General features: G+C 42.9%; 1 protein-coding gene across 1 annotated transcript; it reads left to right on the top strand.

Annotated features, from left to right (window-relative positions):
* Positions 1-5,981: 5,981 nt before the first annotated feature.
* LOC123482517 (reprimo-like protein) lies at positions 5,982-7,448 on the top strand. Its single transcript, XM_045210658.1, has one exon. The coding sequence runs from the start codon at positions 6,386-6,388 to the stop codon at positions 6,713-6,715; it is 330 nt and encodes a 109-aa protein (XP_045066593.1). The 5' UTR covers positions 5,982-6,385; the 3' UTR covers positions 6,716-7,448.
* Positions 7,449-12,217: the final 4,769 nt, after the last annotated feature.

The raw sequence follows: 12,217 nt of genomic DNA, 5'->3' as shown, positions 1-12,217 counted from the left end.
GGCAGTGTTCTGGCATTATGCTCTGATTGCTCCTGGTGGGGGATAATGCTCCATGGCTCACACTGTGCTGGGTAAAGAGCCCAATTAAGACAGTGAGCCGGACCATCGGGAGGAGGGGGTGAGGGTATTGGTGAACGGGAGATTGTTCTTGACCTCTGTCTACGCTCCATAGAACACTGGTCAAGCTTTTCACTGAGTCTGAGAATGCAATCACTCTGCCAATATCAGTGTTGGGATAACCAACCGCCGCAACGCCACCCATTTCTTTTTCACTGGGTCTGATTTAATGAAGACCACCTCATAATGGAAGAGAGGGTCAACCTGGAATTTGTTTGAACTCAGGTAGTCTATATATCAGTCTGGTTTACCTTATGAGATGTGGCCTAGCTCTTCTCATGGCGGACATGTTGTTTGTGCTGTGACGCTGTGCCTCCTGACCCGCTGGCCCCCTGCCTCTCTGGCTCGGAGAGCACTGCTCCTCTCCTCAACAGGTGTCCCTGGGTAAAGAGCAACTCAAATGAGAACCTATAGAGAAAGAAAGACTCTTAACTGCCATTTAAAGGAGAGGAGAGAGGTATAGAGGGATAAAAAGAGGGTGAGCATTTTTCCTCCACAGGCTCTTTTTAAAAGCGCATCCACTCTTTGGCACAATGGGGTTGTTTCATAGCCTGCTGTGTAACACAGAAAGCTGGAGACAAAAAGAGAGGGAGAGTGGAGAATAAGAGATGGCGGAAGGGAGAGAGGTGGCGAGAGAAAGAGGGGGCAAAAGAAGGAGAGGAAGAAAGTTTAATGAGAGATGTATAGATCTGCCTAAATGTTTAGGCCAGGAGATTATTCAATGAGAGAAGTGTGGGAGACGTTGTCCCTGGAGATGGGAGGTAGAAATAGCAAGTTAATTCAATTAAGGCCATGCAATTCAAATTTACTGCCCTCAAACACACAAACAGATACACTCACTCAAACAAATGGGAGCGTACACACACATACACACACAGGACAATGTTACAACAAATTAAGGCAATGAAGCCATTATCTCCCTGAAACAACTTTAATGACTAATGGATGCAGCCTGTTACGGGGTTGTTGAGCGGAGCGGTCGGAAACACTCTGCTGCTGTGTATCTGGAGTCTCTGTCAGGTGGGAACTAATGACTACATTTAGCTCTCTGTGATTAACGGTCCCACAGGTGAGAGCGCCCACCACCCCAGACATGGCCTCTCTCACTCTCTGTTTCTCTCTGTTTCTCTCTCTCTGTTTCTCTCTCTCTCTCTGTTTCTCTCTCTCTCTCTGTCTCTCTTTCCATCTCTCTGTTTCTCTTGGTCTCTCTCTTTCTGTTTCTCTCTTCTATACTCTCTAACCTTCTCTCTGTTTATCAGTTCTTCCTGTTGGTTAATCCCATCGCTCTCTCGTTTAATCTTGACCCCCCCACTCACACTCACACACATGCCCGTCGCACGCACACTTTGTTCATCTAATGAAGACTTGGCTGTAGGTAATCTATTACACTAATTGAACTGGATCAACATCCTAAGAAGTCTGCCCCCAGCTGCACCTCTGGAGAAGGGATGTGGAGATGAAGGGGTTGGGGTGAGGGATGGATAAGTGTATGGAGGGTGGGGGCTTCTACTCTGCTGTGTTCAGGTGCTACCATGCCCTGTGTGAAGGCCTCTAAAGACATGGGTGGAGGTGGAGTGGGGAGTTGGAAGGGGGAGGTGGAGGGAATGGGCTAAACCCCTCCCTGTTGCTAAGGGATGTCTTCACTTAGTTTGTGTTGCTAGGCTGCCAATTCCCCCGTGCTAAGTTGAAGCGTTTTCCCTTCTCCTTCGTCCATCTCTCTCTCTCCCTCTCTTCTTCCCTCCCTCCTTTTCTCAACCAAAATAACTTTACCAACCATCTATCACTATGCTCATGGGCCTACTGTTGCTAAGGAACACGTCTGAGACACACATACATATCTATATCTACTGTATTTCCATGTCTATTGATATCTTTACACATAGGCAACCTGTGACCTGTGTTGAGTTCTATATTGCATCTAGTGCCACTAATGATGTAGATAATTGACTTAACAGAACGTGCTGCTTCTCAGAAAATACCACTTCTGTATTTCACATTCAGTGGGGGAAAAAAGTATTTAGTCAGCCACCAATTGTGCATGTTCTCCCACTTAAAAAGATGAGAGAGGCCTGTAATTTTCATCATAGGTACACGTCATTTATGACAGACAAAATTAGAAAAACAAATCCAGAAAATCACATTGTAGGATTTTTAATGAATTTATTTGCAAATTATGGTGGAAAATAAGTATTTGGTCACCTACAAACAAGCAAGATTTCTGGCTCTCACAGACCTGTAACTTCTTCTTTAAGAGGCTCCTCTGTCCTCCACTCGTTACCTGTATTAATGGCACCTGTTTGAACTTGTTATCAGTATAAAAGACACCTGTCCACAGCCTCAAACAGTCACACTCCAAACTCCACTATGGCCAAGACCAAAGAGCTGTCAAAGGACACCAGAAACAACATTGTAGACCTGCACCAGGCTGGGAAGACTGAATCTGCAATAGGTAAGCAGCTTGGTTTGAAGAAATCAACTGTGGGAGCAATTATTAGGAAATGGAAGACATACAAGACCACTGATAATCTCCCTCGATCTGGGGCTCCACGCAAGATCTCACCCTGTGGGGTCAAAATGATCACAAGAACGGTGAGCAAAAATCCCAGAACCACACGGGGGGACCTAGTGAATGACCTGCAGAGAGCTGGGACCAAAGTAACAAAGCCTACCATCAGTAACACACTACGCCGCCAGGGACTCAAATCCTGCAGTGCCAGACGTGTCCCCCTGCTTAAGCCAGTACATGTCCAGGCACGTCTGAAGTTTGCTAGAGTGCATTTGGATGATCCAGAAGAGGATTGGGAGAATGTCATATGGTCAGATGAAACCAAAATAGAACTTTTTGGTAAAAACTCAACTCGTCGTGTTTGGAGGACAAAGAATGCTGAGTTGCATCCAAAGAACACCATACCTACTGTGAAGCATGGGGGTGGAAACATCATGCTTTGGGGCTGTTTTTCTGCAAAGGGACCAGGACGACTGATCTGTGTAAAGGAAAGAATGAATGGGGCCATGTATCGTGATATTTTTAGTGAAAACCTCCTTCCATCAGCAAGGGCATTGAAGATGAAACGTGGCTGGGTCTTTCAGCATGACAATGATCCCAAACACACCGCCCGGGCAACGAAGGAGTGGCTTCGTAAGAAGCATTTCAAGGTCCTGGAGTGGCCTAGCCAGTCTCCAGATCTCAACCCCATAGAAAATGTTTGGAGGGAGTTGAAAGTCCATGTTGCCCAGCGACAGCCCCAAAACATCACTGCTCTAGAGGAGATCTGCATGGAGGAATGGGCCAAAATACCAGCAACAGTGTGTGAAAACCTTGTGAAGACTTACAGAAAACGTTTGACCTGTGTCATTGCCAACAAAGGGTATATAACAAAGTATTGAGAAACTTTTGTTATTGACCAAATACTTATTTTCCACCATAATTTGCAAATAAATTCATTAAAAATCCTACAATGTGATTTTCTGGATTTTCTTTTTCTCATTTTGTCTGTCATAGTTGACGTGTACCTATGATGAAAATTACAAGCCTCTCTCGTCTTTTTAAGTGGGAGAACTTGCACAATTGGTGGCTGACTAAATACTTTTTTCCCCCACTGTATAAGCTTCGGTTTTACCAACAGGTTGCATGCAGGAAATGAAAGAAACATATAAAACATTGACTTCAAAGTCTGCTGAAATGTTGTGAAAGACTCTTTGTAAGCAGTTTTATATCAAAATGTTTGAAAGTAACAGAATCTTCATTCAAGAACTTTACTATTCACCTTGATTCAGGAATGAAAGTCCCTGACTGTACTTTGTGTTACAACTGCTGTTTAATGTTTCATAAATAGTTGACTGTGTGTTTACTGCTTTATTGTTAACGGGGAGGCAGGCTGTATTTACAAAGGAATCAACATTTAAATCCTTGTCTGTTTCTATAATTATAATACACTATTAAATGAATGAACTGAATAACATCTACACAGCATTAGTTGATACCGCCAACTGTTGTCATTTACAAGTCCCTGATCTAAATGAGAAAAGCTAATAGGATTATTCCAGCTTGGTGGACACCAAACACTTTGTTTGAGCTCCAGTTATTATACAGTGATAAATAAACTGTAATTTACCCCCTAGAAGTAAAATTAAATATATTTGTGTAAAGTGCTAATCGTTATTTGTACACACGCTTGTCAGTTCGCAGCCTAAAGCCGCTTACAACCAGACATGTCGTGAGCATCCTAAATTGCTTTTCACAGGCTTTGTTGAGCAGATATACAGAACATTAGGTCTGGGGCCTTTAATAGTCTCTCACATTATCTGAGGGAGTATTTTGAAAGCATCATGATAGCCTACACCTGCTCACCATAGAGTTGGTGCCATTGCTTCTTCATACAATAACCTACTCTACAATGCTAAGGGACAGGACAAGCATAAATTACTGTAAGGTTATTATAATACTCCTGTTCAAATAGAAGAAATACTGAACCATGGAGGTTCTATGTGAATAATAGTAGTGGTCTGGTCTATGATAAGAAATACTGTCTACTACTCAGAGTGATATCACTGCTGTTCCAAGTCAATGTTCTTTACAATCAAAGTCATTGTGGATGCCAGAGATAATGACCTATGAGAATACAGTTCCCTGTTTGGCCATTAAAGAGGGCTTGATGGTACTAAAGAGAACAGATGGTAATGGAAGCAGGAAAATAATATTACTGTAGCAGGTGATCATCATGAGAAGAAGAATATGAACAGTTGGATACAATTGCCTATTAAGGCTCCTTGTGAGGTCCTCTATCTTGACACAAGCTCAACACTGAAAGCCAAACTGGGAAGGGAAAAAGTCCTTACAAACCATTGAAGATATGCATAATATGAGCCTTGGAGACTCTTTCAGTAACTAGAATATGTCTAGCCAATCATATAGCCTATCACTAGGGCACATATGAGGTTTTCAATGCAAAGGCATGGTTGATGAGGTTGTGTCCATAGGGGGCAAAGACAATAAGTTCTCATACCCAATCTTCAATCTGCATGTAGATTATGGTGATTATGGTTGCTTTCAGTTTATGTCAGAGCATCGAAACCTACGCATCTCGTTGACAGGTATAGGCTACATTACCGTATAGTGCTGCAGAGATCTTAATGTTCATCGAGGGTGTTGGCTTCATCGCAGCTGAAATAGCTTGACTGTGCACTAGATGGAGAAACTGATATTTGAATAAGGCATGTTAATAAAACAGAGAGAGGTTGCTAACCAGCACCAGCGTCTACACACACAGGGAAAGTATGCAGAGAGGGGAGGAACGGAAATAGACTTCTCTGCTGAAAAGTTTGCCCAGATTGATCAACTTGATCAAATTGATCAATTCAAGTAGTCTGTCTCTGAATGTATCTCTCTCTGACTGTGCTTACTCCAAGGTTTAACTGTCACAATGGCATTTAGATGATGAGTGCAGAACTGAACTGTACAGTACATCAGGCTCTTTTCAGAACCCTCTGTTATTATACCTCCTGTTTCATTATGCAGTGAATATTAGAACGTTGGCACTTCAGGGAGAAATGCAGCTTGAGCAAAGTGTTGTAGGGATTGATACATTTATCTTCCAGAATTAAGGTTACAAAGCATTGCCATATTCTACATCCATCAGAAATCATCTAATGGGAGTTCTTCAGTGATGGTGACAGAACATAACCAATCCTTATGCCATTGATTACATTTTCTAATAATAACACTGCTGTCACTGACAGTCGATGAGGGCTGCATAAATCGTTCAATTCTCTACTCTCCGCACCCACCCACCCACCTCCCCTCGTGGAGAGCGATGGTGTGGTCCACGGGGAACTCATCATCCCTTTAAAACGCGAGAGAGACTTTGCACGAAAGCACAGGTGCGCATGCAGGGTAGTCTTACATACAGATTTACACCTCCTTCGAGATGTCCAAGGGGACCCGCTTGAGAGGTTCGAGCTACGTATAAGTTGTGTTCAGTTTATTACTTTGACTCGCAAGTATGATACTGAATAGGGCATCTGGTTAGGGTTGTGATAGTTTCTCTCCGCTGATACGAACCGACATATATCAGCTTTTGGCCGTGCGGCAATTATCGAATTTAAAAGAAGATTACACATTTCTCCTTTGATTTTTACTTTGGTTTGTTTTCACAGTCACATGACGCAAAGTGCAACTGCAAGCCAGGGTTTAGCCGTGAGTGTGTGTCTGTGGAACCGCGTGCGCCCATAGCTGCCATAGCGCTGTCAGACTGACATCCACAGAGACATGAACGGCTCCTTCTTCGACCAAGCCCAGGGCGCACTATTCAACAGGAGCCAAGTCCTCGCCGGCACTCTGGTGAACTGCTGCAACGGGACCGACGTGGCAACCAGTGACGGCGGCTCGCTGACGCTACCTCCGGACGAGCGGAAACTCTTCATCAGTCGCGTCGTACAGATCGCCGTCCTGTGCGTACTATCGCTCACCGTCATGTTCGGCATCTTTTTCCTCGGCTGCAACCTCATGATCAAATCGGAGAGTATGATTAACTTTCTGGTGAAGGAGCGGAGACCTTCTAAAGACGTAGAGGCGCCGGTGATGATAGGACTCAGCTAGTCTCTGGCGCGGGGGTGGAGAATGGTGTGTAGCCGCGCGCCACGGACCCATAGCCTCACCACACTGTCTTTGGGGCGGCATGATGATATGCAAAGCGTTTGATTTCCTTACGAAATGTGTTTGCCAATAAAGACTACAATTGCAGTCAAGCGCGGCCAATTCCTCACATCAAAAGTTCCAGGAGAACCAGGAATGCATCGTTGTTTACGCATAGGCTGTTGGATATGGTTTTGTTTTTGACTGTCAACTTGAACAAAGTAATGGACTCTTGTGATACAAATGTTTACACGCTGTTACCTCAAATTCTATTTGCAAAAGTCGATATTTCCATGATTGTTTAAGTAACAAAACAAACTCGTCAGCAACGTTACGCATGCAGATTGTATGTTTTTCCCGTTCCATTTCTGACAGTAGTCTGTACATTTTGGACGTGGGTATTCTCTGAAAATATATTTTTCTTGGTCCAGTTTCTTAGTAGCATGTCGGGCAAACACTCAAGGTGCAGGGATCTTGCACGTTTAACTAACCCCATCACTGCTTTAAAGAGTGTTTAATTGTCCAGTTTAGCATGCACGCGGCTTGGTCTGTAGCCTACAGTACAAAGTGGTATTTGGACCTACTGTTTTTGCACTTTTTGAAAGCACCTGATGCTGCATGATTTTTGTACCAAGATGAAACTTGAATGAAAAGTGCAGCATGCTACGAATAAATGTGACGTTGTCATATCTCTTCATTGCCATCTATTGTACATAATGTACCTAGGCTACCTGTCGCAGTGGATTAGACTTATTCGTGTATGGCATAGGCCTATCGCACAAAGCAGCATAAATAAGCAGTATAAATTAAACAAATTAGTTACATTTAAATGTGATCGAGGACCTTGTGCATGGTGTACTGTACTGTAATAGGAATATCAATAACAGTAACAATAATAATAATAATAAATGACAGTAATAATAACAACGATTATTATAATAATAATAACAATAATAATATTATTAGTCTATTATAATTATAATGATCTATTATAAGGATACATATTAATTGTTTTTAGACACATAGACTTAAACATTTCACCCATTTGCACACAATTACGCACATAAATAACTGTGTGTAAAATCTAATATTGTTCAAATGCATAGATTTTTATTGGCTGTAAGACTGGTCCGTTTTAATGCACAGTTGAACGATTACTCAAGACTATTAAATGTAGTGCACTCATGCCTTGACTTTTATCAAAATTAATTTGCGAAGTTCTTATCTGACCATAAAGTGCAGATAGTCACAGAGGGTATGATCCACAGAGGGTATGATCCACAGAGGCCTTCTCTCTATAAAATCCATGCAGTCACATAAAGTCAAGGTTGAGTAGAGACATACCCCAATGGGCAGAAACTGGTTGAACTGGTTATCCTATCCCAGGTATTCCTTAAAGAGGTGGGGTTTCAAGTGTCTCCGGAAGGTGGTGAGTGACTCCGCTGTCCTGGTGTCGTGAGGGAGCTTGTTCCACCATTGGGGAACAAGCTCCCTCACGACAACACCATCATATATCATCAATATCATACTATTTAGGCCTATATAGCATTTGCGAAGTCATCAACAGCTATTGTTTAACTTCAACCCATGGTTCAATAAAAAATAGACAAAACATACAGTATAGGCCTATGGTTTCCAGCTTTTGTTGATTTCAAATGTAAGCTTCAAGTTAATCACTAATATGTTGGATTCACATCTCCATCTCAAACAAAAATCAAAGTTAAAGAATAGGACGAAATCAAATCAAACTTTATATATAGTGCATTCAAAGTTTGATTAGATTTAGTCTTATTCTTATGTGAATCCAACATATCAATTATTAATTTGTAGACAAACTGGATATTGAGTTGTGTTTGGTTGTCAACGCAACCAAATATGGCGAGTTGAAGTGAATAGAAATGAAGAGCGGGCTGGCACGGTTAAGAGCTTTGCTTGACGTACTGATTGGTTTCATACAACCGCTCTCAACATTGCAGCTCAACACTGCAGCGACATCTTCGTCGGTTTTGGGTCGAATTCAGGCAAAAGAGCGACCTCCCGCAGAAGTCCTCCAGCTGCGAATCCGAGACCATGGTTGTGCTTCTGTTGTAGGTGTGGTAGCGAAGCAACCTTTATTTGCATGCAATTAACATGTGTTTTGGTTGAGATGGAGACATGAATTCATTATCTAACATATCAATTATTAATTTGTAGACAAAGTAGAATTAAAGCCAGACTTAGCCCTAGTTCAAATACCGCTCTATCGCCGCACCTAACTATGTCCCCCGACAGTGGAAGAACTGCTCTGGTGCGCCACATGAAACAGAGTCGTGCTTCACCCGCACAGCGCGGCAGAGGCTGCCGAACTATTATCAAAAGTCTGATGAGGCGCAGTTAATGGTTTCAGACGGCACTCTATCCCCGTTCTTCCAATGAAAAAGTGAATACTTTTTTAGTTAGGTGCGGCGATAGAGCGGTGTTTGAACTAGGGCTAAGTCTGGCTTTAATTCCACTTTGTCTACAAATTAATAATTGATATGTTAGATAATGAATTCATGTCTCCATCTCAACCAAAAATCTACGTTAAAGAATAATATTACATCAAATCAAACTTTAAATGGACTTTATATAAAGTTTGATTTGATTTAGTCCTATTCTTTAACTTAGATTTTTGGTTGAGATGGAGACGTGAATCCAACATATCAATTATTAATTTTTAGACAAACTGGAATTAAAGTCAGTGGCACAAAATATACATCTCCTGCTTATAAAAGTGATTGAAAGCGCAGTGATAACACATTTAGATGACAACTAAACCAAAAATCAGACATTGTTTTTCCAATGGAATTTGGTTGTGCTTTTAGATGGTTAAAAGCATAGTGCTAACACATCCGAAATTCAATACATTTCTGGCTGTCTTTTTGAGTGTGAATAAAGGTTGACATTCATTGATTAATGTCTCGACCAAATATTACCCACATTTCCACGTTGAAATGATGTGGTGTGCGCAGTGTTACAGTAGCCTACAGTATATGGTTCAGACTTCAGTGTCAGACTGAGGTATACCTGTAAGTCTGGTCAAAATACTCTTCTCTCAATGCAGGCTCCAGTACATGAGACTCTTTTGTTGCCACACACACACACACACACACACACACACACACACACACACACACACACACACACACACACACACACACACACACACACACACACACACACACACACACACACACACACACACACACACACACACACACACACACACACACACACACATGGGTGGGGGGCTCATGAAACTCCACATTTATGAGGAATACTGGGTAGTGACCAGCTAATATTTTGAACAGCTAACCATATACTCCCGGTCCAAGCCCTACAAGCTAAACTTCAACACTTTTATCCAGTACACTGAATACCTAATAAAATAATACTTTGCACTGTCTACCTTGAGATAAGAGCCCAACCTCAGCTAAAACCCATAGGACTGGAACGACACTATATTGGGTTCACAGGATCTGGCCAGTTCTCTCTAGTCAAACCCTACAATGGACCAGTTGACCACAATTAGGAACCCTTTCACCCCTCTACACCTCCTCACACCCCTGGGGCGTCTATCTACTGGACCCTAAGGGCTTTGGTCCAAGCACACCGTCTGTCCTCAAGACATCCACATTAATCTCTTTCCCTCAGGATATGAACAATGCTGGGGTTGAGAGAGGGACAGGGAGAGAAAGAGAGAGAGAGAGTGAGAGAGAGCGAAAGAGAGAGCTTATGCAGCTGAATGCAGTCTCACAATCGCTGACATCTCTGGCCATTATACAGCCAAGAAACAGCTTGTCAAAGCCCCTTCAGATATCTCTCCTTCCCTTTCTCTTTCCCTCCCTTCCTCTCTCCATCTCTACCTGCTGTCACCCACAGCCTGTGAATTACACCTCTTAAAGTAGACCTCGCTCTGCTCACCCCCCAGCACCAAAACCCATCATTAGTTTTGACCCATCATACTTTTCACTACTTTCCCCGTCTTCCTGGAAGTTTCTTTGCATTTCAAGGAAATCATACAGAGTAGAGTCTACGTGAAATCTATCCCCCATCTTCCTCTCTTTCTCTGCCTCTCTCTCCCTCACCCATATATCCCTATCTCTGCTCTCCTCTCTGCTTTCCCCTACCCCCTCTACTCTTCTCACTCCCTCTCCCTCTCTGACTCTCTACTCAGAAGCAACAAATGTTCTCATGATTATTTTATCACTTGTCAGGAGAGCTGAGTCTCTAAGAGGTGGATGACTACGTCCACACACACACACACACACACACACACACACACACACACACACACACACACACACACACACACACACACACACACACACACACACACACACACACACACACACACACACACACACACACACACACACACTAGCTCCTCGTCCACTGAAGCATCCACATACACTCAGACTGAAATCCATTTAATCAAAAGAAGTGAAAGAAATAACACACCACAATGTGGGCCCGTTGACATGGATACCTCAAAATCCTTCGACTTAGATTTGAAGCCCACTCTTTGATCATTGACTAACAGCTGCTTATAAGCCACGTTAACGACTATGAATCTAGATGTTTCCTCATGGCCACTCTGTGATCTGGAGAAGAAACACACTGTAGTGTTCTGAGATACAGTCGTGATCTGCAGGTGAATGCTGATTAAGAGAGAACAACGTGCTGCCCTATATTTAGAAGAAAAGGCGGTTCACTTCTTAACTCATTACATGAGACCCCAGACTGCCTGGGTGAGGGAGGGAGGAAGGGAGGGAGGAGGAGAGGGTGAGGGGGTGAGGGACGGATGGAGGAGAGGGAGAGAGGGAGGGAGACAGTCCAGCACACTGTTGTGTCGGAGGAAAAACAACATCTATCATGAACCACTAGTTACAGCAGGGAAGATGACAATAACAGCAGAACACTCTTAGATGTGAAAAAAAGGGAAATGGTTAGCTACAACGCTCACTGATGGATCATAGAAACAATGGGACCTAATTGGAACTGTCATATCTGAAGTCCCTTAATGAAGATTAAAGATTAAAAGCAATGACATGCTTGATTATGCAAATTCCACTTTGAAGGATTGATTGATTGTGTGACAAGGATAAATTAAATATGCAAATGAGATGGCGAGGGACTGGTGTGGGAGAGATAGGGGTGATTGTTTCAAAATGGTTGATGGGGAAGATTGAGAGGCATCAAGATCATTGGATCGCTAGGCTAGGTTGCACATACAGTAAGTACACTGTACTGTTGCAGTGGCTGTTTCTCATTCAGTCATTCAGTGCTAGAATGACGGACGTGGAGAATGTGGCCCTTTATTGCTCCGGTACAGTGCTTGGAGCGCTCCATAGAGCTATATTAGCTTGTCAGGCAACGTCAGGGGTGACCTTTTACAACAGAAACAGCAGTGGATATAATGAACGCTATACCAGGACAGCAAACATG

This window comes from Coregonus clupeaformis, chromosome 35 (genome assembly GCF_020615455.1).
Source record: "Coregonus clupeaformis isolate EN_2021a chromosome 35, ASM2061545v1, whole genome shotgun sequence".
In the NCBI taxonomy this organism is placed as follows: Eukaryota; Metazoa; Chordata; class Actinopteri; order Salmoniformes; family Salmonidae; genus Coregonus; species Coregonus clupeaformis.
This window is presented reverse-complemented; position numbering and strand designations above follow the sequence as displayed.

Bases quoted from the DNA above. Each gene is read 5' to 3' on its own strand.
- LOC123482517 (XM_045210658.1), top strand. From the start codon at position 6,386: ATGAACGGCTCCTTCTTCGACCAAGCCCAGGGCGCACTATTCAACAGG.